Raw genomic sequence first — 26,426 nt, 5'->3', positions numbered from 1 at the left:
ATTTCTTTTGCATTGGGGATTAAGTACTTGGGGAAAGTACTGAGTATACAGTGCTTGCTATACATCGGTGTAAGAGTAAAAACAAATGATATTCTTTATCCCCACTGCAAAAGTAAACATCTATTAAATCGTTGTGGTATCCGCTGCTAAGGATTCGTACTGCCTCTTGCCATTGGCCTGGCTCAGTAGTCCTGTGTTCATATCCCATCCGAGTGATTTGCCTATGGATTTTCTTGTTCACAGAACTCAGAAAGTACTGAGTATAAAGTGCTTATTCTTTATCTCCTATGCAAAACTAACATCCACAATTTACTGTTCATTTTTTCTGTAGAGGATGCCAAGCCATGTATCGTCAACAACAAGACCCAAGATCATCTGACCAGATGGGCTGACAATGAGTGCCGCACGTGTTTCTGCGACAACGGACGCACCAGCTGTGATGTGCAGGACTGCCCAACGCTAGAGTGTGAGAACCCAAACAAGCAGGAAGGAAAATGCTGCCCTCAATGTCCAGGTAAGAGTAGCCTAAACAACAGAATCGGCGCTTGCGGAAGCAGGGAATTCTGTGGGGTTTTTTGCTTGTGCGTTTGCACACACCACGTTACTAGGCATTCTAGACTTACATAGCTAACACAGAAATTCAGCGTAAGCAGAGCCATTGACCGTAAGCGCAGAATTGTGCGGTAAGCAATACCATTAAATTGGGCCCTGACATCACACTTTGAGGCTTGTGAGTAACGCCAGAGAGTGGTGTCTAGCCTTGGTCAATCCCCGTCTATATTCACCTTTCACCTACATTCATTTCACATAGACATACACAGTCAAATTCTACACCAACAGTACATGCATGTACATTTACAGTGGACACTGTATGTAGATGACCGAAATAAAGCTTTCCATATCTGTGTTTTTTTATTGGTCAGAGGTGATGTTTTTCAGCTGCACTCACATCACCTCAAAATTGTTTCAAAAAGTGCAGAGTTTCAATGAGTAGAATAGACACCCCAACCATTCAGTCGCATTGTTAAGTACAAGTATTTTATAGAAGAGTTTGCGGTATTACCATGTAATAACAATCTCTAAATGAGTTGGGGTGGTTCTGAAAAGAACCGTTGGGTTAACTCGACGTTTCGATCAGTATGCTCTGATCGTCTTCTGGAGAAGTATTTTATGAATTCGTCCCTTCATTCCGCAGATGTGAGACCAACCCGAGACTGCACATACAAGAACAACCACTACCCCCACAGCTACCGATGGAACCCAGACCTATGCCAAACGTGCTTGTGTCATGATGGTACCGTCCGTTGTAAGGCAGTCAAGTGCCCAGAACTTACATGCGAAGGGCTCCAGGTCAGCACAGGAGAGTGCTGCCCGGTGTGTGAAGGTTAGCAGAAGCAATAATTATAGTTTCTAAATGCAAACGTTGGTTGCCATATTTAATTTGGCTGTCCCCTTTCTTCCAACATAAACAAACAAGAAGACTGCCAACATTGGGGCTATATACATGTAGATCAGTTGGTAGAGTGCAGATGTCCCAGGGAAATTTGTGTGCCCTAGATTCTGTTTACACGAGCTGAATAATTGAGGATGATTCAAAAGAGGGCGCTATACTATCAGAAGAAGTTTGCACCCAATTCCTCTCTAACACCCAGTTCAGACAGGTGCTCCAGAGTTTCACCAAACCAAATAGATACATAATAGGAGCAAATTTAGGCTGATTTAATGAGTTTAGGTTTCAGACAGGTAAACTTAAACGTAACATTTGCATTGGGTGGCTCATGACAAGATAGACGTATGAAACCAAGAAACTGTAGCAGTCGATCTTTTCAACTGTTTCAGATGTTAATTTTTTCATGTACTAAATTCAATGATTTGGGCATTTATACCCTAGGTTCACTTGGTTGGTAAAGCAGAGTTTGCAACAGCTAATTCTATTTTCTTGATCTAATCTAATCCGACATAATCTTATCCCTCTCTTGCTTGTTTTCAATTCCAGAGGACACAGAACCTTGTGTCGATAAGAGCGGTACAGAGTATCTTCATGGAGAGCAATGGACAGTCAGCGACTGTGAGCGTTGCTCATGCCTTGATGGAGACATTACATGCGACACCCGAGTCTGCCCTGAGCCTACATGCACTGACACCATTCCGGTGGAAGGAGATTGCTGTGACATGTGTGCAGGTCAGTTTTTTTTTGGTTTTTTTTATTCATTTATTTATTTATTTATTTTATTTATTTTTTTTTTTTTAAACACACCACATTGTTGGTGTAGCATTTCATGTACCTAGCAATACTAAAATAACATGTTTACAAATTTTCAAAATTCTTCAAAAGACGTGCAAAATCTGGACTAGCCAGATGTTAGGATAAAAAGAGCAGACAACACCTACCTTCCCAACTTTTACGAAACAATCATGGTTATGTGTTTTGCTCCAATCAAACTTTGATCAATACTGAATATTATAATTTTATTATTGACAGGTGAACCGGCAGTGACCAAGGCCCCCTGTATGCACAAAAACCGCGAGTACAAAGACGGAGAATGGTGGGAGCTGGACGACTGCAAGGTGTGCACCTGCGAGGACAGCGTTACTGTCTGTAAATTCAAGGTCTGCCCTCGCTTGACCTGCGAAGGAGATCCGGTCGACGTTGAAGGGGAGTGCTGTCCTGTCTGCCCATGTGAGTAGATACAAATTCAGGCTTCAGAAATTCATTACAGTTCACATTTATTTCCATGCTGTCAAAAGACACAGCATTAAGCCTGGTTCCTACTTCTGCGAATGCGAACGTCACAAATTCGCAACGAATAATTCGCAGCAGTTCAACTCTGCTCAACTCACTTACGAATATCTCTGCGAAAGGAGGGTTGTGACGTCACATTCACGTCAAATTCGCTTTGCATTTGCATGACGTATGAACTGGGTTTTACAGAATACAATGTAGAAGTGAACAGAGTAGTTAACGAGGCTTTTACAGTCAAAGAAAATGAGAAGTATGGAGGCCGATTTTCACTCTTGAAAGGGCTCAGCAAATTTTCCTCCTGAAGGGGGCACTCTCAGAGGGAAAAGTTAAATTTTGTTCAAGCTTTTCAAAGGGCACCACAGCAAAAGTTCTTTTCGGTTGGTTAACAGCTTATTCTATTTTCTTCTTCTTTTAGACCACTTGTATTTGACGTCATATGCTCAAAAAAGGCCCTCACTGGGGTCAAATACAGCCTCACTGGGGGTCATAGGAGGCAAATGATTACACGATAGTTGTTCTTTTTTTGCAACAAGCTCAACGTATATGGTGCAGCGTTTAGCGTCGTGTGACGGGTTTATTATTATATTACTGGGTTTTTTTCTCCCCTCATCAGCAAATGCCGAAGCCTGTACTTTCAACAACACAATGTACGAGCACGGCTCCACCTGGGCAGCCTCCAAATGCACTGACTGCACCTGCAACGACGACACAGTGTCATGTGACCACTCAGTGTGCCCGGAATTGACATGCGAGGAGACAGAGGATGTCGGACAATGCTGTGAGCAATGCAAAGGTACAAAAGAAAAACTCAAATATTTCGCGTATCATTGGGGATTTTGGCCCCCGGTGTATGTTTGTCCCCTATGGTAAATTAACATGAAGTGGAGGATTTTTCTTTTCTTTTTTCGGGGGGAGGGGGGGGGGAATTTGGGTGGATAAGGTGTGCAACTGTCATTTCACCCACAGGTATAAATGGTTACCTGCGAGGGTAGAGTTTGATATTGTGTACGAAAAAGCCTCTGTAGCGCTACGGTTGCCCTTGTTGTATGCTCCCCAGGGAGCTGAAAAAGTTTAAAGGAGTTTTAAGCCCAGCGACTAGAGCGCTAATGTAAAGCGCATTGATACAGTTATTGTGAAATGCGCTATATAAGAACTTGTGATTACTACGGCCCTTTTCGAAACCACGACTTCGGCTTCAGGCTCTGTTCTCTCGTCTGAAGCCCCGTGTGCGTATACCCAAAGCACGCACAATTGTCAAAGCAACCGTTGGGGGCCAAGCTAGCTTGAGCCAAATCCAAAGCCAAATCCAGTCGTTTAAAAGTTGCAAGAAAGTAGTAGAAGAAAAAATGTGGGGAGCACCATGAGAGTCACTGTGTGATGGAATTTGAGCGCTATATAAGACGTCGATATCATTAGCAGTATTTTGTTTTTTTTAAAAAGAACTAAACATGTTTTGGTTTCTTCACCCATTCAGGAGATGAGCCGTTGGACACCTGCACTTACTTTGGCCGAACGTTCAAACACGGTTGGTTCTACCGCACTAGCAACTGCAAGAAGTGCACCTGCAACGATGGTGACTGGGATTGCAAGACCAAACTGTGCCCAGAGCTGACCTGTGAGGACCCAGTGGACGTCGAGGGTTCATGCTGCATGGAGTGCCCAGGTAGGACTTGCAGCTGGCTTGTATTGATCACAGGACTTAGATTTGGGGGAAATATCTACAAGACCGCAGGGACTTCTTGTAGCTCAGAATCGTTTTTGGAGGGGGATTTTATTTATGTGACCAGAATCAATATGAGAAGAGTCTAGAGTCAAAATGAGAACATGGTTTTATCATTTAAACCCTAAGAGAAAATGTACTTCTTTTTTTTATGGGTGATAGCCTACTCAGCAGGATTGAAAGATATTTGTGAGAATATTAATGTAAAACGTCCAACAACAACTTTATATTATGATCTGCCCCTTGAAAATCCTAGGATTGGAATGAATTTAAAACCAAGTATTGTACTCTTTATGACATGTTCATTGAAGCCTACAAATATGCATTTATTTTTCAAACAAAAGATCATTAATTTATCATCCGTTTGAAATACAATGCAGCTTTTGTTTGTTCGTTAAACAGAAAACACCCAATCCTGCGAGGTGGACGGTGACGTGTACGAACACGGAGTGAAATGGAGCGAGAATGTCTGCATCGACTGCCAATGCGACAACAGCCAGCTGACGTGTGATGCGCAGAGCTGCCCAGACCTCGATTGCAGCGAACCGGTTTATCTGGAGGGTGAATGCTGTTTGGTGTGTGAAGGTAAAAAATCTCTGAATCCTTTTTAAATAGACCGTTTTGTCTTTAAATAAAGGCAGTGGACACTATTGGTAATTACTCAAAATAATTATTAGCATAAAACCTTTCTTGGTGACGAGTAATGGGGAGAGGTTGATGGTATAAAACATTGTGAGAAACCGCTCCCTCTGAAGTGCCATAGTTTTCAAGAAAGAAGAAGTTTTCCACGAATCTGATTTCGAGACCTCAGATTTAGAACTTGAGGTCTCAAAATCAACCATCTAAACGCACACAACTTTGTGTGACAAGGGTGTTTTCTTCTTTCATTATTATCTTGCAACTTTGATGACCGATTGAGCTCAAATTTTCACAGGTTTGTTATTTTATGCATATGTTAAGATACACCAATTGTGAAGGCTAGTCTTTGACAATTACCAATAGTGTCCACTGCCTTTAAACTCTTCAGTCTCCTGACGATGATAAGAGCAAACTTGCCCTAATGTTAGTGGTCTCCTGATTCTGTCAGTATCTTTTGACCTCCAAACAAAGATATTGACAACATAGGGAGGCTTCCAACATTAGAGATAAATCAATCTCTTGGTAGAGCACCGAACTGTAGAGGTTGCAGGTTCCCTCTTTAGTTAATTTGTCTTTGTTGGCACCCTTGATTCAAGATTTAAGCCCAGTTCATACTTCCTGCGAATGCAAATGCGATGCGAAATTTGACGTGAATTCGACACCACAACTCTGTTTTCGCTGCGATATTCGCGGGAGAGTTGAGCGAGTTAGCCATTGCGAATTTGTGACGTAAACATTTGTATCGCATTCGCAGGAAGTATGAACTGGGCTCAAGACATTTCAAGGCCATGTCAAATGGAACAGTTTACAGGCAACCTGGGCCCAATTTCATAGCGCTGCTTAACGGCCGATATTTTGCTTACTGTGCGATTTCTATTTCAAAGCGCTGCTAACCGTAAGCACACAAAAAGGCATGCTAACCTTCCGGTGCTTACCGCACGAAAATAAATGACAATGCAAATCCACGGCAAACACGCAATATGGCCGCCCAATTTTTCTGCTAACCTGTGAAATACGCTAAAGCTTAAGCAAATTTTTCTGCTACAGTAAGCACGCAAATTTGCTTACCGTTAAGCAGCGCTATGAAGTTGGGCCCTGGTTTCAGTTTCACCTCCAAGAACAAACATCCACATGTTAATTTTATTATATATTTTTAATTCTATTTGCATGTCGTTGGTCTGTTTATTTTTTTGGTTTTTTTTTGGTTCTTATGTTGCCCTCCCTTTGTTACTGTTAGGCGCTCTGTTCTTTGTATAGCGCCCTATAAATGTTTTGTATTATTATTATTTTATTATTATAACAAATTTGGACAGTAAAGATCATTTTAGTAATATAGTATTTTAATTTTGAAAATAAAAACATTCTGGTCTCAACAGGTGTTCTTCCGCTCAAGGCCTGCCGATCCGGCCACGACAAGTTCAAGAACGGTGCATTCTGGCACCCAGATGAATGCACGATGTGCACGTGTGCCGACGGTGACATCCATTGCCAGAGGGAGGAATGCCCACGCACAAACTGTGACGACCCTGTTCTCGTTGAGGGTGAATGCTGTGAGAAATGTCCAGGTAAGGGGGGGTCTTGGACAGGTAGTCCAGGGATGTGATTTCTTTGTCTTTAACCAGGAAACCGTGGAGTAAGTTCTTATAAAGACCTTTTAAAGAACTCACTCTGCGGTAGTGAGGTTGATAACGATCCACTAAAAACTAAAGTAGTAGTCCCAGCAGATTTTCTGCCTTCCACCTAGGTAGTAGTTAAGAAAGCAGGACAGTTCTTTTTCGAACAAAGAAGTCTCCCGGATTACGAAAATCTACTCCGTGGTAATAGAATATAAAGCGAGACAGTTCTCTAAAGACCTGGCAAGTAGACACCCCCATGGTGTTGCCTCAAATCAATTATATTATTAGTAATATTATTATTATTATTATTATTATTATTATTATTATTATTATTATTATTATTATTATTATTATTATTATTATTATTATTATTATTATTATTGGTATTATTATTATTTATCTCCACAGAGGACATGTCACCATGCGTGTTGGATGGCAACCGTGACCAACGCGCCCACCTAGAGACATGGCGTGTGGACGACTGCGAGACCTGCGAGTGCAACAACGGTAACATTGCCTGCAACACGCAGTCATGCCCTACTGTTAGCTGTGAAGAGCCAGTGGTACCTGCAAACCAATGCTGTGCTGTCTGTCCAGATCCTGGTATGATTTTTCTGTTTTTTCAATTAAAAAAGTTGATTTTAAATTTTTATGACTGTTTTTTTTTTTTTTTCCATGTCAAGCTTTTCTCACTATGGTAGGATATTTTGGCATTTAGAAAAGGAGATTTGGAAGTTTATGGCTGCTTTTTTGGGGTTAAAGTTCTTTCACGTACATGTAGGTACGATATTTGTCAATTGAAAAATTTGGTTTTGAAATTTCACAACTGCTACTTTTTTTCATTTTTTTTCAAGCTTCTCTCCTTATGGTTTTTAATTTGTCAACTAAAAAAATTGATTTGGAAATTTTACAACTGCTACTTTTTTTAAATTTCTATTACAAGCTTCTGTCTCGATGGTAGGATATTTGTCAATTAAGAAAGTTGCTATTGAAATTTCATGGCTACCTTTATGTTACGCATTGTTTCTTAGTGTTTCTACTTTACATTAATACAACTTTTGAACCAGGTCGTGACTTTCAAGCAACAAAAGTTAACATACTACTAGCATTGCATGCATACAATTCTGAGCGGGACAACCAAAATTACACAGAACTAAACATGAACTTTTTATTTGAATCCCAACAGAGACCAAGGCTGTGGAGAAGCCCAAGAACTGTACCGTCAAGGGAGAAATTTATCAGCACGGCGAACGCTGGGAGAAGGACGAGTGTAAATACTGCATGTGCAACGACGGTAGAGTGGATTGTGAATCCCCACCATGCGATGCCCTGGACTGCACCGACCCCATTAAGGTGGACGGAGAATGCTGCATGAGATGCCCTGGTAAACCTCTGTATTATTTTTGTAACTTTCTTTTTTGCAATTTGCCTGACACACAAGGCCTGCAGGCCACTTCAAAGTGTGGGCCACAATCAACTTTTTTGTCCAGGGGCTGTTGCCACCTACTCCTGGGGCTGAAACAGGGTTACCTCCTTTACAGTCCATATACTCTTGCTCAATCATGTCAATTCTATTGTTTTACTCTTGTTACCAGAGTCTGGGTATGTGTGTTTCTTTTGTAATGATTTTCGCATTCTGGCAACTTTATGTGTTGAGATTTGCTCCTTTAAAGACACTTTACACCTTTGGTAATTGTCAAAGACCAGTCTTCTCACTTGGTGTATCTCAACATAGGCACAAAATAACAAACCTGTGAGAATTTGAACTCAATTGGTCTTGCGAGATAGTAATGGAAGAAAAAACACCCTTTCACACGAAGTTGGATGCTTTCAGATGCTTGATTTCGATACATCAAAATCAAACTCTGAGGTCTCAAAATCAAATTAAAATATTGTAGTGGAAAATTACATTACTTCAGAGGGATCCGTTTCTCACAATGTTTTATACTATCAACAGCCATTGCCCGTTACCAAGTAACAACCCTTTTGATATTGATTTGACAGAGGACGCACAAGCTTGCGTGACACCAGTCAGTGTGGAGCACCCACACGGCGAGAAGCACCCTCACGGTGAGAAATGGAACGACGGAGACTGCAAGACATGCAGATGCAACAACGGACAGACGGATTGCAACGAGCTCAACTGCCCATCACCAGACTGCAGTAACCCCATCACCGTGCCGGGACAATGCTGCAAGCAGTGCCCAGGTAATTAAGCACGTGGATGATATTAATGAAAGTATTACGGAAGACTCGTAAAGAGGCAGTATCCGCCTATAAAAGGCACTCATGGCACTTGCTCATGACACAAGAATAAAAATGATATCACTGGTCAACATTTACTTCAAAGAGATGAGTTTTTAGAGCAGTTTTGAATGATGATGTTGTATCAGCAGTCCTGATGTGGTAAAAGGAAAACTATTCCACACGTTCCATGCAGTGACAAAGAATGAACGTGCTCCCTATGTTTCTCCTGAAGACGAGCAGAGTATACTATTTGAAACGTCAAGACCAAACCGGCTCTTTTCAGAGCAAACACTCCTTCAAAAGCGAGCAAGTTTACTATTCATATTTATATTTATAGTTGCTCTTGTACTCCCTATGTGTTCTTGACCATGTTTTCTACGAGGAGACCTTGATTGTCAAAAAAAGTTAAGCACAGATGATTCCCAATATCCCTGAGGCAACTTGTGTTTTAGCTTTGAGCTGCGTACTCACTTGTTCTTATTTCTTTACCGGGATTCACCAACCAATCATGTAAGAAATTTAACTAAACTTCTTCATGACACGCCAAATATTTTACGCGTAATGCATACTTTTGCATCCAAAATGGTATTCTTCCTCGAGGAGTTATTTTCTCAGCACAGTTGTTTCCCCTTAAAGCTAGTCACTTTTTGTCTTTAACACCCTACAAAGTTTCAAATCAAATTACAAACCACTGTCTCTTTTGCTCTGAAGGTGACAAGCCATTTGAGACCTGCGTAATGGATGGTGAAGAATTCCAGCATGGAGAATGGTACGACGACGGACCATGCAAGACCTGCCAGTGCAACAATGCCAAGATGGAGTGCAAGACGGAGAGCTGCCCCGTACTGAGCTGCTCAGATCCTGTAAAGGTCAAGGGTCAATGCTGCAAAGTTTGCGTTGGTACGTTATTGTTTACAAGTATTTAGTTAGTTATTTATTTATTCGCTCAGGCTTTAAAAACTTCAAAAACCTTAGCAACCAAAACCTAATGTTTTAAAACATTAGGAAAACAATTAGAGACATATCAAAAACAAAAAGCAAACAGAAGCCTAGGGATTGTCCGAAAGCGAACCAAATCACTGTCCAAAAGACCAGTCCCTTTAGGTACAAGACATAAAACAAGCATTCAAAAAGGGGGAACTGTATTTAAAAAGCGCCAAATTGCCAAAGGATACAAGGTGCTGAAGAAAGAAGGAAAACAAGAATGAAACAAAGACGGTGTCGACAAGCTACAGACTAGAGGAAAAGGTGGGTCTGTTTGAAGGCTGGGACACTGTTGGAGTTCCTGGTTTGGACAGGAAAACTATTCCTTAACCGGGGAGCAGCAATGGAAAAGGCCCTGTCACCTGTCACCATTTCGTCTAGATACAGTATTTCCCTAGTACTTTAAGAATGATGCCAAGTGCTCTAACCACCGCAAGGACTACTTTCATTTTCACATGCCAAGTCTTGTTATTATTATAATTACTGTTAATTTTTACTCTTACCCAATTCTTCCTGCCAGATGACTTCAAATCGTGCACAGGAAAGGACGGTGCTAAGCGTAAGCACACTGAGGACTGGAAGGAGGGTGACTGCACAACATGCGTCTGTATCGATGGAACCACCTCGTGTGAATCCCTCAGCTGCCCTGCTCTCAGCTGCTCATCACCGGTTAGAGATGAGGGAAAATGCTGCCCTCGTTGTCCAGGTACATTGTAGGTTGAATGTCATGTAGCCTGAACGTTAGCCTGAACACACCTGAGGTCACTCGTGAATTATACCAGATACCCTCCTTAAGCCTTTGTCAAATCTCTTCCAATTTTTTGCCTCGCATGCATTTCACATGGAGATTCGCAGTAAAATCCTATGTAAATGTACACATATAAAATAACGCACACCGCGTGCAGCTGCAGATGACCGAAAGTGCAGTTGACAAACATCACCTCAGAACAATTATCAAACAGATATGAAAAGCTTTAGTCACTGCACGATGATCCCCTGGCTTCGTAATGGTCGATTTGATCCCTGGCTACACGACAGTAACGGTTGTATGGCTTTTACATGTAGCTGCCTGGCATCCCCAAATAAATATATTGACAAAGTTGGGAGACCGCCAACATAGAGCTAGATAGCTCAGTTGGTAGAGTGGCTACAATGGCTCAAATCCCGCTCTTGTAATTTTTTCTTTGTTCAACACCAAATCATGTTTCCTTCTGTTGACTTTCATCAGCTGATCCACAGCCCAAGACCTGCCAACTCAAGAGTGGCGTAGAGTACGTCTCAGGCCAGTCTTGGCCCAAGGGACCGTGCAGGACATGTACCTGTGAGTCTGGTAACAAGCTGTGCGATACGGACACATGCCCTGAACTGACCTGTGAGGATCCAGAGGAGGTTGGAGACGAGTGCTGTATGAGATGCCCAGGTAAGATATGCTGCTTTTAAACCCGAAATCCGTTTTTTTTTTCCATCACCCCCCCCCCCAAACAAATATTATTATTATTCTTTTTTATTTTTTATTATAGATTAAATTCATAAAAATCACATAAAACACTGAAGATTGCAGAGTTTGGCTTTAAAAACCAAAGATAAATGTATGTAAGCAAGCTTTGGACTCGCAAGCTATTGGGCGCAAGCGTTCATGCTTTGCGCTAACAGTTCAGACTGTCACGTTCCTGTTGCTGATGACTTATTTTGTGATTGAGTCACCATTAACTGCAACAGAGATATCCCAAGAATGTCGTACTTAAAAATAAATATACCTCGTTCTAGTCGACTGAGGTCGGAATCATATTGAGATTTACCCAGATCTATTTGTAATGAAGTCAAAAGATTGATCAGTATTATGATACTTTTCTACAAATGTAATTAAGTGGAATAGTATGATGCTATTTATTAGTACTGGGCGAATAGTGAAATTTTGTTATTCGGATACCGCTGGCCAACTATCCGAAATTAACCGGATATTCGAATAGTTTTTTCGCCGCTAGAGGGCACTATTTTAAAAAAACTTTTGAAAAAAAAATTTAAAATGTTTTTTTTTGCCACTAGAGGGCGCTGTTCATTTGTGAATGAGATCTTATGGGTGGATTGATATTAGTTTTAGACAGTGTCACTCGGTTCATTCATAAAAATGACCGGATCTAATTTAAAGATGGCGATTTGCTATTTCTTTTGATCGTGATTGACTCTACGTGAAAGAAAACTTTTGTATTCTTTGAACAAATTACGTCAGAAATGTCATTGTTTTAACTCTTCACGGAGGTGAGCATAGTTAAATACTTAATTTATGCTGTTTTATGCTGTCTTAATAGAAGTTTCATAAGGATTCAGACAAACATTCATATCAGTTGTCGCCCGACGTCCGCGGATATTCAGATAGTTAAAGAATATCCGGTTACTCGGTTGTAATTACAGAATTATCCGGTTTGTAAATAGGTATTCGCGCCCTATGCGGATATCCGGTTAAGAAAAAAAAGGCATTCGCGGTTACGGATAGGAAAACCTATTCACAATTAACCGGATATTCGGATAATTCGCTCAGGCCTACTATTTATAATACTTCAAGATATATCTTTTCTTCTTCAGATGACATTCCCAAATGTCTCGTCGAGGACGGCACAGAGTACAAGCACGGTGAGACCTGGCAGCCAGGAGATTGCACAACGTGTGAATGCTTTGAGGGTACCGAGATCTGCGAAGACAAGCTTTGCCCTGAACCAGCCTGCGAGAATCCCGTCAATGTGGATGGAGAATGCTGCCCTCAATGTCCAGGTGAGTAATTTTTGTCAAGTTTTTTTTTTAAGATCATCATGCTGCATGTGGTAGCGCAGCGTCAAGCGCATAGGACTCAAGTTCTGGTATTCTGATCAGCAGACGTCTCACTTTAAAAGTGTTGTATAATTATTTCATTTTATCACAATCGTGCAAAAGAAAGATCATACTTTCCTTTGTGCCGGTAACTCCACAAGTTGGGCTACATCCTGTAGCCTTCGATCTCAAGGGCCTTTGACAGGATCCTCGCTGTTCCCAGAAGTATCGCCTTCTGTAACAGATCTACCCTCACAATTGTCCCCATCTAGATTTTTCCCAAATGCTTTGAAAGCCTTTCAAGCTCCAACAACCACTTTCACTCGCCAAATCTTACGAAGTTCCCTGGACAGGTGTTGGTACTTTTGAATCTCTTCCATCTCCTTTGAAGCTACCCTTGTATCTCCGGGCTCAGCTGTGTCAATGAGATGACAAATCTTCTATGTCTTATCTATGAATAAAACATCTGGACAACTTTATTCTATAACATGATCAGTCTGAATGTTGAAGTCCCAGAGGATTTTGACCTGGTTGGTCTCTACAACTTTCTTAGGAACATGGTCATATTATTATTATTATTATTATTATTATTATTATTATTATTATTATTATTATTATTGTTATTGTTATTGTTATTGTTATTGTTATTGTTATTGTTATTGTTATTGTTATTGTTATTGTTATTGTTATTGTTATTGTTATTGTTATTGTTATTGTTATTGTTATTGTTATTGTTATTGTTATTGTTATTGTTATTGTTATTGTTATTGTTATTGTTATTGTTATTGTTATTGTTATTGTTATTGTTATTGTTATTGTTATTGTTATTGTTATTGTTATTGTTATTGTTATTGTTATTGTTATTGTTATTGTTATTGTTATTGTTATTGTTATTGTTATTGTTATTGTTATTGTTATTGTTATTGTTATTGTTATTGTTATTGTTATTGTTATTGTTATTGTTATTGTTATTGTTATTGTTATTGTTATTGTTATTGTTATTGTTATTGTTATTGTTATTGTTATTGTTATTGTTATTGTTATTGTTATTGTTATTGTTATTGTTATTGTTATTGTTATTGTTATTGTTATTGTTATTGTTATTGTTATTGTTATTGTTATTGTTATTGTTATTATTGAGTGTACTTTAGAACGCTCTGGACTCTTCTCACAGTCATGACTTTTCCTCTTTGAAACTATCCCCCATAAAGGTGTACCCTCTCCCAAGTCCTGCAAGCATGGCGACGACACCAAGGCCCACGGAGATACATGGCAAGTGTCACCCTGCAAGTCATGCAGCTGCACCAACGGTAGAGTAGACTGCGACGCAGAGGTCTGTCCAACACTCACATGCAACGACAAAGTCCGCATCGCAGGAGAATGCTGCAGGAAGTGCAAAGGTACAATGGGTACAATCAATACAGAATTTGTTTTTTGGCTGAAAGAATAAGAGTAATAATAACATTGATTTATACTTCTCCAGAAAACCAATCAAGGTGCCTACACGAAAAGAAAACATTGCACACTTGAAAATGAAGAATATGAAATACTTGCAGTTTAGTTAAACCTAATGTAAGTCTATGTGAGTTAAGTGTGACGTTTCCTTGAGTTCCCTTTTGAAGTGATGCTATTTTACGAAACGTGACAGGGAGCTTAATCCACAGGGCAGAAGAACACCCGACTCAACTCTGGTGTTTGTGTTCAACAAAGTGTGGGTTCGAGTCCTGGTCGTGACGCTGACCTTGTGTCCTTAAGCAAGACACTTAATCCTTATTGCTAGATCCTTCGTCCTTCATATGGGACATAAAGCTGTTGTCCCATGTACTTGGTACTTGGTTGGTTTCTTCCTGATCCTCTTGGAATCTTGGCTAGGAGGTCATGTGTTGTGCACTTATCAAAAAGAGAAGGGGTTCGCCCAGTGTTCCTGGGCCCAATTTCATAGCGCTACTTATTGTGTGCTTACTGTGCAATTTCCATTTCAAACAAGGCTAACCGTAAGCACACCAAAAGGTATGCTAACCTTCCGGTGCTTACTGCACGAAATTGAACGATGTCACAATGCAAAGCAATGTTGAACATGCAAGGTGGCCCCCTAATTTTCTTACTTTCCTGTGAAATACACTACACTTTAACACATTTTTTTCTGCTACAGTAAGCATAAAAATTTGCTTACCATTTAGCAGCACTATGAAATTGGGCCCTGGTCTAATTGGTTACGTGTACATATTGCGCCACAGCACCTTGCAAATAATATTTTTAGTTTGTGGTTTTTAAAAGCAAGATTTAAACAATCTTTATTTGAAATACATCCATCCATCCCTCTATTCTCACAGAAGACGCAAAAGACTGCGCCAGCACAACTCCTGAAGGTGACCCATACAAGAGCGGTGAGTCCTGGACCAACCCAGACGATCCCTGCGAGACGTGCACATGCTCAGATGGCTCAGAGATTTGCACAACAAGTGCCTGCGCCGCCGCTGATTGCGAGGACCCCATCGCTGAGGAGACCGAATGCTGCCCTCGTTGTCCAGGTATGTACAGAAACCAAGAAAATCAAAATAAAAAAACAGAAGGGAGAATGGCTGGGAAAATTTAAAATGAATTTGGGTTGAACAAGGACAAATTTAATGGATCATGACGGTGCTATACCAACTGAGCTATGCACAATCCCGGCCAAAAATGCTTGGGCCACCCATTCGCAACGTGACTATACACATTGTTTTCCCCGTCTTCCCGTTCAATGTTGATGGGAGTGGGTGTAGTTAGTGTAGTGATTAACTTTGCTTTTTCCGTAAGTCACAACCAAAATTGTTTTAATGAGAATGAAATGGAGAAATGAAATCTCTCTAGTATCCGTTTGACCTCTGTTTGACCTCTGTTTGACCTCTGTTTGACCTCGGCAGATGACCCTGAACCCAAAGCCTGCCAGTACCAGGGTGCGGAGGTACCACACGGTGAGCTGTGGGTTGTCAACCCATGCAAGTCCTGCAAGTGTGAATTCGGCAAAGTCAACTGCTTCACTGAGACCTGCCCGACGCTCACCTGCTCCAATAAGGTCAAAGTGCCAGGACAGTGCTGCAGAATTTGCGTCGGTAAGCTTTCATTTAAGGACACACTTAAAGAAAAAATTATCAAATGTTTTTTTTTTTCAACAACACAAGTTAAAGTTTACTGTATACATTTGTTAATGACTATGAAAATCGTGGGCAATGAAAACTCACTTTGTAAAAAGTTCAGCAGCTTTGAATAGTTTGTAGAATTTTGAGAAACATAATTCACTATGACAATCTAGAGTTTTTAAAGAAGATAAATATTAAAATCTTTATTATTTTTCAAACTCTCCTCAGATGAGCCAGATGAGGGCTGTACTACCGAGGACGGTCGCAAGATGCAGACCGGGGAGTCTTTCCGAAAGTCACCCTGCTCAAAATGTACCTGTTTCTTGGGCTCTCTGGAATGCGACATGACGCTCTGCCCCGACCTGGAATGCCAGGATCAGGTCAACGACCACGACGAATGCTGCCCCAGATGTGCCGGTAAGTTTTTAAGGGACCAAGCTCTAGGCCCAATTTCATAGAGCTACTTAAGCAACAAAATATTGCTTAAAAGTATGGATACTGTCAGTTTGTCAAGTTTATATAACTTGTGGGTTCTGATCCCAGTCTTGACACTTGTGTCCTTAAAGTCGCCCTCAGGTTGACCATGCGATGACGTAAAAACTGTCGGCAACTGATTTTTTTAGGATGATGCTGGGCCTAAGCCAAGACCATCTTGAAACACCCTTTATGCTGCACTTATAGGTTTGCTTGAAGATAAACTTATTGTGGCATGCGTGCTTATGGAATACAGAAAAATATAGAGCTTCTGTTTTTTCAGGCATGATATTCTTTAAGACTTTAGTCTGATTTCCGGTTTTGTTTTCCCGGTGAAAAAAATAACGGAAAAATTGTGATTAAATTAGCCTGAAAAGTCTATTAGATCCTATACCATCTATACAAGTACATTGTACAAAGGTCAGCCCTTGTACATAATATAATAATATAGAAAACCAAGCAATTTCGAGGCAAATTTGTGTGGATAATTTTTTCTACTATTAAAACATCTTTCCAACCATATGCATTTTAACAAACGATTACAAACGCCTTTAAGAAACCAACTCATCCAATCTAAGGCAACGTGTTCCTTTAAGTACTGGGAGGCGGATTTGCTTGGTGATGCACGAGGGCGGGAAATAGAGGCGAGAAATGGGAGTACGGTGACGCGTGGTAAAACTGAATCCTGCTCTGGAATATGGAATATGAGATAATCAACTGTTTGTGTTTGCTCCCCAGATGAACCCAAGGCAATGGCTTGCACATTCCAGGGTGCGACATACATCAGCGGAGAGTCCTGGCAGAAGGGACCATGTAAGACGTGCAGCTGCGAGGATGGCAAGATAAACTGCGACAATGAGGCTTGCGAGGAGGTAACCTGCTCGGACCCAATAAGGATCAAGGACGAGTGCTGCATGAAGTGCCCAGATGGTAAATAAACAACAACAACAATAACAACATGATGAACAACAACAGCAACAAATCAAAAATCATAATTAGGTTTTCATTGTTCATGAACTGAATACAGCATGACATCGGTCACAACTGTGATTTATATGAATTTTTCTTTTACAGTTATTTGTAAATTGTGCTAAGCAATGTCTTTTTGTGCTAAGCATACTTAAAATGTTCTTAAACAAAATGGGTATGGAAGGTTTGCTTGAACAATAAATACTTTTAAGTCAAACATGTTTTAGTATTGTGCTGTAACAAAAGAGGCCTTTCTGTATAGTTCTAAATAACTATTTAAACTGTACATTTTGACTTTTAGCCGCTGTATTGCGGTATTTTTAATAACCCATTAATAATAATAATAGTCATTTTAAAACTGCCTTATTTATGATTTATAGTAACATTTACTCTTTGATTGAATGACATATAACAGAGGTTGCCCAACCTTGCGTCGTGGAAGCGACGGGCGAGACCTACGACCACGAGACAAGCTGGAAGAAGAGCGACTGCGTCACGTGCGCCTGCGACAACGCAGCGGTCACCTGCACCAAGGAGCTGTGCCCATCACAGGAATGCGAAGAGCCAGTCTTTGCGGACGGCGAATGCTGCAGCACATGCCCTGGTCAGTAATAATAATAAACCGTTCTTATGAAGCGCATATCACTGAGAGGTCCCAAAGCGCTGTAGAGGTTAGCTTAATTAGTAAAGGGAAACTCAACAGTTGCGCAAAGTATTACTTTGCACAATTATTGTTGATTTTCCCTTACAAACAGGTTTTTTTTCACACAGGTTTTTTATTGTTTCTAATGTTTCAACAACCTCTGGAAGACTGTTCCATAAACTGAACTGCTGCATATTGGAAAGAGCGGGAACCATACGACTTGGTTTTGATAACTGGCATGACTGGGGGATTCAGAAGAGATATACATATGTGAAGATCGCAGATTTCTAGCTGTTGTATAAACTCCAGAACTAAACTTTAAAAAAAAAACCAGGGGGCAATGCCATGGATACACTGATTAATGAGCACCAAAAGATTTGGAAACAGAAAAACAAAAATTCTTGGTGTAATCTGGGGTTGTTTTGATACCATTCACAGGAACTATAAACCGGGCTAAACGCTCTACTGACAAAGAGAGTCATATCTCTTTACTCACGTAGCATTAAAGGCACTGGACACTATTGGTAATTGTCAAAGACTAGTCTTCTCACTTGGTGTATCTCAACATGTGCATAAAAAAAAAAACCTGTGAAAATTTTTGACTCAGTTTGTCGTTGAAGTTGCAAGAGCACAATGGAAGAAAAGACACCCTTGTCGCGTAAGTTGTGTGGTTTCAGATGCTTGAATTCGAGACCTCAGCTGATGTCTCAAATCCAATTCAAATATTTTAGTGAGAAATTACTTCTTTGATTTTTGGGGTTGAACAAAGAATTGACTAGAGTGGGATTCGAACCAACAATCTCCGGATCTCTACCAACTGGCGGTTACTATGTTACTTCACAGGGAGCCGTTTCTCACAATTGTTTTTACTATCAACAGCTCTCCATTGCACGTTATCAAGTAAGTTTTTATGCTGACAATTATTTTGAGTAATTACCAATAGTGTCCACTGCCTTTAAACTCTGATTCTACTTTGATTCTGTACCCAGGCGAGCTCAAAGCGAAGGCTTGTACCACTAAAGACGGAGAGAAGATGCGCCACGGACAGAGCTGGAGAAAGAGTCCTTGCAGGGTGTGTACCTGTGACGATGGAGATATACGATGCGACAAGGAGACGTGCCCCAAACTGGACTGCGAGAGACCACTGCCACGCGAGGCTGATGAATGCTGCCGCAAATGCCCACCAGGTCAGTTTCCAGGAAAAAAAAGTTGAAACTAGTTGCAAACCAACAGGCCTGTCGTCGATTTCACTAAACTCTTCCTTTCTTAGGATTAATCTTAGGACTTAGCACGGGTTCAGATCCGTATCCAAATACGTAGGACGCATTGAACCCATCCTAAGTTAGGACGGGTTACTCGTCCTAACTCGAGTTAGGATTAATCGTAGCATTTCGTGAAATCGGCTGCTGGCTAATACTTTGTTTGTGCTAAGCAAATGTTTGTTAATGGTAAGCAAGATGCTGTGAGGAACCAGGTACAAACCAACGTATATTTGATAACAGTTCTGCATGGCTGGTACTTTGTTTGTGCTAAGCAAATATTTGTTGATGCTAAGCAAAAAGCTGTGAGGAACCAGTTACAATGTTACTTTACATATAACAGTTTGGCTGGTACTTTATGTGCTGTGGAATATTGTAATGTCTTGAGTTCTACAAGAGCTGTTGCTTTGATGCTTGCTTGGTTTATTGTGTCTCACACATATCTTGCTTATAGTACACATACAATGTAAGATATATACTTATCAATGGGCTACTGTTTCAAGGGTACAATCACTGCATGGGGTGGTGGTCTCTATATGCATTATTCATTAGTTGGATCATGATATTGGAACGTGGATGAGGTAAACATCTGTCTATAGATTTGGGTAGCTCTATCAGTGTTAGTGTGTAGTGCAAAGGTACTACAAATATTTTTGCAGAACTCGGTATTGACCCCTTGCACGCGTGTCACACGCTGCGACTGATCCGCGCTTACCATGTTGGTGGGCAAGTTAGGGTTTACGTGTATTAATGCCGCGTTGCCTAAAACGTGCACTTTCACTGCATAACGCACATCATAGAGTTACATATAAAAACGTACAGTGAAATTGCCCACCTGTATGGCGCATTCAAGATTTTTTTGATGATGACGTCAGGTGAAGTGGGTCAATACAGTGATTAATACACATCGGTGTAAGGTTACAAAACCCATTATATTCAATATCCTCGATGTACAATAACATCTTCGCATACTTAAGTTCAGTTCCTTTTTTCATTTGACCTTCACCTTTAGACCCAGAGTCTGCCTGCACTGCTGAGGACGGCACCGTCTACATGCCACGTGATACCTGGAGTCCAGAACCATGCACTTCCTGTGAGTGCACGGAGTCCGGAGGTGTACAATGCTCGATGAAGGAGTGCCCCATGCTGGAGTGCGAAAGCCCTCTCACCGCTGTGGAAGTCGAGGGTGGGTGCTGTGAACGTTGCGGTGACCCAAGTGGTAAGAGTTTTTTTCTGTCAGTTTTGTGTTGTGGATGTTTCTTATTGATCATGATTACTACTAAACCATTTTTTTGAGGGGGGGGGGAGTACTATTACTTCAGAACGAAATATTTCACTGAAAAAAATTGAGTTTAATATAAGTTTATAATCAGTAAACTTTTATATTAAATTTATACCATGATGATTTGTTTTCTGGTCAATTGTGTATAAATCCTTCGCGGTCGGCGATTCGCGCAGTGAGTAATTAAATCTCTTCTTGTTCTCCTCAGTGGTTCTACCTCTGATCCACTGCGCTGCAAACCGCAAAGATGGGGACACCTGGTCACCACAGCCGTGCGTCTCTTGCACCTGCACCCAGGGAGAAATTATGTGTGAATCGGAGACTTGCCCATCCTTGGATTGCCAGGACGTCACCAAGAAAGCCGATGAATGCTGCGCCAAATGCAAAGGTAATTTTCCGCACAATTCATTCTGTGGTTTATTTTATTTTTTTATTACAAAACCACAAACCACAAACCACAGAAGGGTGTACAAAGCAAAATGTTCAATAGATTGTAGGGGATTAAAAATAATCTGTGAGATTTGTGGAAGATTAAGATCGGAAATGTTCCACCAACAAAAGGGTCGCAACCATTCTTCCTGGATAGTATCTTGGGGTAACATTTTTTTTGAAAAGGTAGGTCTCATATTACAACTTTCAGCTTCGTCTAACTTAGATTTCAAACTTGTGTTTTAATGTTTTTTAATGGTTGACCAGTTAAATGTCCAAACCCTAGCTGTGGGTTGGTTTGTAAGCAATTACATGGGGATAACAGGTATAAGTTGCTAGACGAAAAGGATGTGCCTCTTTTTTTTTATATTAATGGAGCATTCCCGTAATGGATCTTTTCAGCTGATGTGCTGAAGAAGTGCAAGGACAGCGAAGGCAAGAGCCGCAAGCAGGATGAGGTCTGGAGACCCAAGGACAATAACTGCGAGGAGTGCACATGCGACAGCGGCATGACAGAGTGTAGACCAATCGAATGCACCGCTGATATCACATGCAACAACCCACAAACCGAGGCTGGCAACTGTTGCCCCGTCTGTCCAGGTTAGTTTGAATAAATTTTGAATAACAATCACATTTTTTTTAAATTTTTATCACAGGCTCCCACTTCAAGGTGAGGGCTAGACTTATTAACTGATTTGGGTCGATGGCCCAAATCAACTGTCACCAGCTGTCGATTTCACCAAATTCTCTTCCTAACTTAGAATTAATCTTAGGACTTACAAATGTAGGACAAGTTCAGTTCCGTATCCGAGGACGTTAGGCCGCATTGAACCCATCCTAAGCTAGGACGGCTTACTCGTTCTAACTCAAGATAGAACTAATACATGTGTGTACTAGCGTTTTGTGAAATCGGCTTCACAGTCCATTAGGATGTAGGCATTAGTATCATCCACTTTTGGAGCCTGGTTGGTAGTGCAGAATGCAATACCTTCTCAACCAGGGCCCAATTTCATAAAGCCTGTAAGCACAAAAATTTGCTTAGCATGAAATTTCTTCCTTGATAAAAAACAAGATTACAAAATGTTAATTTGTTGCATATTGCTTGTTGCTGGCATTCAGCTGTTGTTTGCTTATCCTGAAAATCATTCGTGTGAAAATTTGGTTTGAAATCCTGTTTTTATTAAGGAAGAAACTTCTTGCTAAGCAAATTTGTGTGCTTACAGGCTTTATGATATTGGACCCTGGCTCCATGCCCATCTTGAAGTTGCTATACAAAAGAAGGGTATACAATTTATGTGAAACTACAAACCCAATTTATCTCGCTTATTATTTTATTTTGCACTAGGTGAAGAATTGACCGTTTGCGTGCTCAGCACGGGAGAGAAGTTGAACCACGGTGAGACCATCAAGACCGACGATTGTAACACGTGTACGTGCAACAACGGGAACTCAGACTGCCAAGAGGAAACGTGTCCAGTACTTGACTGCGAGAGATTACAGAAGGTGGAAGGAGTGTGCTGCAAGACCTGCAAACGTAAGTAGTGCTGATGAAATGATCATGTATTGTTATATTTTTCTCCAGAAGACGATCGGAACATACTGATTGAAATGTCAAGGTAAAACCTAGGTTTTTCTCAGAACCACTCATTAAGAGATAGTCATTGCATGGTGTTACCGCAAACCTTTCTATGTCGTTATATTTGTTGTGTCAATATGCGCGTGTACTTACATTTACGCGCCATATAGCTATGAATTGGGGTGTTTATTAATACACACGTGAAAGACACCACTATGCTACACCCCAATAAACCATAATAACCTTTTTTCCACTTTCTACCAAGGTAGTATGTAGTTAAACAGCAGGACAGTTCTTTTAAGAACTGAGAAGTATCCTTCTCCACAGTAGTAGCAAAGTCTCCCGAATTCCCAAAATAATCTCAAAAAAGTTCTCAAATAATCTACTCAGCATGTAGACATACACATGGTGTCCATCAAACCAAACATACCATGTTAACTTGTTTGCTGTTTGTCTTGTTTTACTCCCTCCAGTCAAACCAGGCGAGGGCGACTGCCACTTCAACAGCACAACCTACAAGTCTGGAGATACTTTTGATGATCCAGCAGACTCGTGCCTGCTGTGTCGTTGCACCATGTCCGAGATTGCATGCGGTGAGCCTGGTTTATGCCCAGTACCAGAATGCGCATCACCATACCTCGAGGAAGGAGGTTGCTGTCCAGTGTGCCCAGGTAATTGTCCTTAAAGACACTGGACACTATTGGTAATTGTCAAAGACTAACCTTCACAGTTGGTGTATCTCAACATATGCATAAAATAACAAACCTGTGAAGGTTTGAGCTCAGTCGGTCATCGAAGTTGCGAGATAATAATGGAAGAAAAAAACACCCTAGTCACACGAAGTTGTGTGCGTTTAAAGATGGTTGATTTCAAGACCTCATCAAAGTCTAAAGCTGAGGTCTCAAAATCAAATTCGTGGAAAGTTACTTCTTTCTCGAAAACTATGGCACTTCAGAGGGAGCCGTTTCTCACAATGTTTTATACCATCGACCTCTCCCCATTACTCGTCACCAAGTAAGGTTTTATGCTAATAATTATTTTGAGTAATTACCAATAGTGTCCACTGCCTTTAAAGGCAAAGTGTAACCTACGGTTTTTGGAGTTGTTACATTATGAGACTTACTCTTATTTTATAGCCTCATGTAATGGTTTAAAAGGTGCTGTGGCACAATATGCTTCTGAGTAGTGTTGAAAGGGCATTTAGTCTGGAAAACTCCCTGAGTTTATTATCAGAAATGTAGCAAACATTCTGCACCCAATTTCATAGAGCTGCTTAAGCAGACAATTTTGCTCCACCACAAACATTCAATTTAATTCAATAAATAAAAAAAAACATCATCCTTCTCAAAAGATAAACAGCTCAATAAATATTTAACAAATATTATTTTTTAAAAGACAGTAGGAGAGAGTTCAATCGGGAACATCAAAAACAAAACAAAACCTTAAAACAAAAATGTTGTTTCTTAAACCACAGATGTTGCTATTTGCAACTATGAGAACAAGCTATACCAGACTGGTGAGACATGGAAACCTACAGACTGCGAGAGTTGTGAGTGTGTCAATGGAGAGGTCTTGTGCATGGTCGAGGACTGTGCCCCTGTACAATGCGACTTGGATCTCGTCACCATCCCGGGCAAATGCTGTCCACAGTGCCCAAGTAAGTATTCTTACCCATGTTGGAGTTATGTGGCACTGCTTTTGGCCCCTGGCAAATGTAGCCCCTAGTGCCCAAGTAAGTATTCTTACCCATGTTGGATTGATGGAGCACTACTTTTGGCCCCATGCAAATGTAGCCCCTAGTGCCCAAGTAAGTATTCCTACCCATGTTGGATTATGTGGCACTCTTTACTCTTACTTAATAAAGTGATTTACCTGTGGCTTTTTTTCACAGAACTCTGGAAAAGTTCTGAGTATCAATGCTTGGTACACATCAGTGTAAGGGTTAAAACAAACTACATTATTATCCCTCTTCACCATCGGGCTTATTTTTGTTTTACCATTCCTCTAACTTTCTCAACTCCTTGGGGAGCAAATAATCCCAAGCAATGGTGATAAGGGGTGTAATCCAACACAATACAGTTTGAATCCCCTCAGGTTCACATTAATCATGGTTAAGTGCCTTTCTCTTGGATACAAGTGTCATGACCGAGATTCGAACCCACACTCAGCTGCTGACAACACCAGGGCCCAATTTCATGGCTCTGCTTACCGCCGTATTCTGCGCTTACGATCGTGATTCGTGCAAGCGCCAAATTTTTGCACTAGCCTTGTAAGCGTAGAATGCCTAGTAATGAAGAGTACGAATGCGCAGAAGCCACAATTCGCTGCTAACCCGTGAAATACGCTTGCCGTAAGCACAGAATTCCCTGCTTCCGTAAGCGCCGATTCTGTGCTTACGGTAAGCAGAGCCATGAGATTGGGCCCTGTGAGCTTTGGTGTCCTGTGACCTAGACCGCTGGACTACTACATTGTTACCTTCTCCTTAGCTAGAGGAGAACCAACACTCTGATGTTTCAGGCGTCAGAACTTTAGACCTACGCAGTAAACCAGTCGGTCACGACACACCACAAATTTGAAGACACTAATTTTAATCAAGCGACTTGTTCCTTTGCAGCCAACTTCAGACAGTGTATGCAGAAGGATCGCATGTACAACCACGGAGAGAGATGGACCCAGCCGACTGACGTGTGCGTGGATTGCTTCTGTGATGACTCTGCTATCTGCTGCGAGCACGTTGAGTGTCCAGAACCGGAATGCCAGAACCCAGTCACGGCACCAGGAGAATGCTGCCCTAGGTGCAGTACGTATCAAACAATGAAATCGTTCATATTATAGAGAGTTTTTGTTTTGGACGACGGATGGTTCTGTTACGGTATCAGTAGTTTTCAGCTGAACATTAGGGACTTTTCGTTTTCAGCTAAACGTTGTCGTTTTCAGCACAATGAAGACTCATCCCAAGTACTGTCGTAGAAATTGAGGTACGACCGTCTTCAAAGCCGACGCATGCGCAGATGACGCCAAATGTCATCTTTACCGTCGCAGAACCATCCGTCGTCGAAAACGAAAAGTCCCTATTGTCGTTTTCAGCACAACGCAGACTCATCTCATGTACTGCCCTAGAATGTGAGGGACCACTGTCCTCAAAGCCGAGGCATGCACAGATGACGCCAAATGTCATCTTTACCGTCGCAGAACCATCCGTCGTCAAAAACAAAAACCCTCTAGTATCGTCTTCCTTTCAAATCAGGCAAATAAAATCAATCTCGTTCCCAGGGGGAATGATCTCATCGCGCAATTTTTTTTCTTCCCAGCATGCCTCTCTTGCTCATAACCCCTGGAATTGGTTCCTTAAAATTTGCCAGATTCTGTTTGGAATTTAATCACATTATAATACTTTTGACATGCACATTCTTAGCATCCTACAAGCACCTCACAAGCATCCAAAAGTTTTTAAGAAGCGTGCATGCAAAGTAGTCACTTTTGATAGCCAATCATTGTTGCTCATATTAGGGAGGCCGTCTTTAACTAACCCCCATTTTCCGCCGTAAACCGCCGGATCCCGGCGGCTTTTGACTCAGTGAACACTTACAAAAGGATTGCATAAATCATGAATATACCAGCGCCCAAGAGGTCATGCTGTGGCCGAAGGGTTCATTTAAACCCCAGTCCCTTGCCAGGGGGATTAACATCTGAATAAAAGCAATGCGACAACAAAAGAAGTTGGGGAGGTGTTGGGCTATTATATACAGTGGACTGGGGCTTGTCCGGTGAAGTGAGCAGTCATAACAAAGCGGAGCAATCAAAGTGTTGTGTATCAATTTCTAAAAGATCTTTGCAGAAAGGTGCCGGTAATTGGTCCCTTTGTTGAAGCCACTGCCCCAGCCTGTTTGAGTAGACCTCATGCATATTCGTGTGACGTAG

At 41.1% G+C, this 26,426-nt stretch overlaps 1 protein-coding gene across 3 annotated transcripts in view; it reads left to right on the top strand.

The window, feature by feature from the left end:
* LOC139934471 (uncharacterized) overlaps positions 1-26,426 on the top strand; it is a 75,060-nt gene that overhangs the window by 42,908 nt on the left and 5,726 nt on the right. For all 3 annotated transcript variants that reach the window (XM_071928719.1, XM_071928718.1, XM_071928717.1), the window contains 29 exons: positions 332-514; positions 1,196-1,384; positions 1,997-2,182; positions 2,483-2,680; positions 3,357-3,536; positions 4,218-4,406; positions 4,866-5,048; positions 6,479-6,667; positions 7,127-7,321; positions 7,905-8,102; positions 8,723-8,926; positions 9,677-9,865; positions 10,470-10,655; positions 11,178-11,369; positions 12,533-12,718; positions 13,966-14,154; positions 15,088-15,285; positions 15,658-15,846; positions 16,102-16,290; positions 17,086-17,277; positions 17,732-17,920; positions 18,949-19,146; positions 20,231-20,437; positions 20,709-20,888; positions 21,332-21,529; positions 22,275-22,463; positions 22,979-23,176; positions 23,980-24,162; positions 25,120-25,305. In XM_071928719.1, coding sequence (XP_071784820.1) covers positions 332-514; positions 1,196-1,384; positions 1,997-2,182; positions 2,483-2,680; positions 3,357-3,536; positions 4,218-4,406; positions 4,866-5,048; positions 6,479-6,667; positions 7,127-7,321; positions 7,905-8,102; positions 8,723-8,926; positions 9,677-9,865; positions 10,470-10,655; positions 11,178-11,369; positions 12,533-12,718; positions 13,966-14,154; positions 15,088-15,285; positions 15,658-15,846; positions 16,102-16,290; positions 17,086-17,277; positions 17,732-17,920; positions 18,949-19,146; positions 20,231-20,437; positions 20,709-20,888; positions 21,332-21,529; positions 22,275-22,463; positions 22,979-23,176; positions 23,980-24,162; positions 25,120-25,305 — 5,532 coding nt within the window. The remainder of the gene's footprint in view (positions 1-331; positions 515-1,195; positions 1,385-1,996; positions 2,183-2,482; positions 2,681-3,356; positions 3,537-4,217; positions 4,407-4,865; positions 5,049-6,478; positions 6,668-7,126; positions 7,322-7,904; positions 8,103-8,722; positions 8,927-9,676; positions 9,866-10,469; positions 10,656-11,177; positions 11,370-12,532; positions 12,719-13,965; positions 14,155-15,087; positions 15,286-15,657; positions 15,847-16,101; positions 16,291-17,085; positions 17,278-17,731; positions 17,921-18,948; positions 19,147-20,230; positions 20,438-20,708; positions 20,889-21,331; positions 21,530-22,274; positions 22,464-22,978; positions 23,177-23,979; positions 24,163-25,119; positions 25,306-26,426) is intronic.

The sequence above is a fragment of the Asterias amurensis genome, chromosome 3 (genome assembly GCF_032118995.1).
Source record: "Asterias amurensis chromosome 3, ASM3211899v1".
Lineage (NCBI taxonomy): Eukaryota > Metazoa > Echinodermata > Asteroidea > Forcipulatida > Asteriidae > Asterias > Asterias amurensis.
Note: the sequence above shows the minus strand (reverse complement) of the source record. Positions and strands in the feature narration are given on the sequence as shown.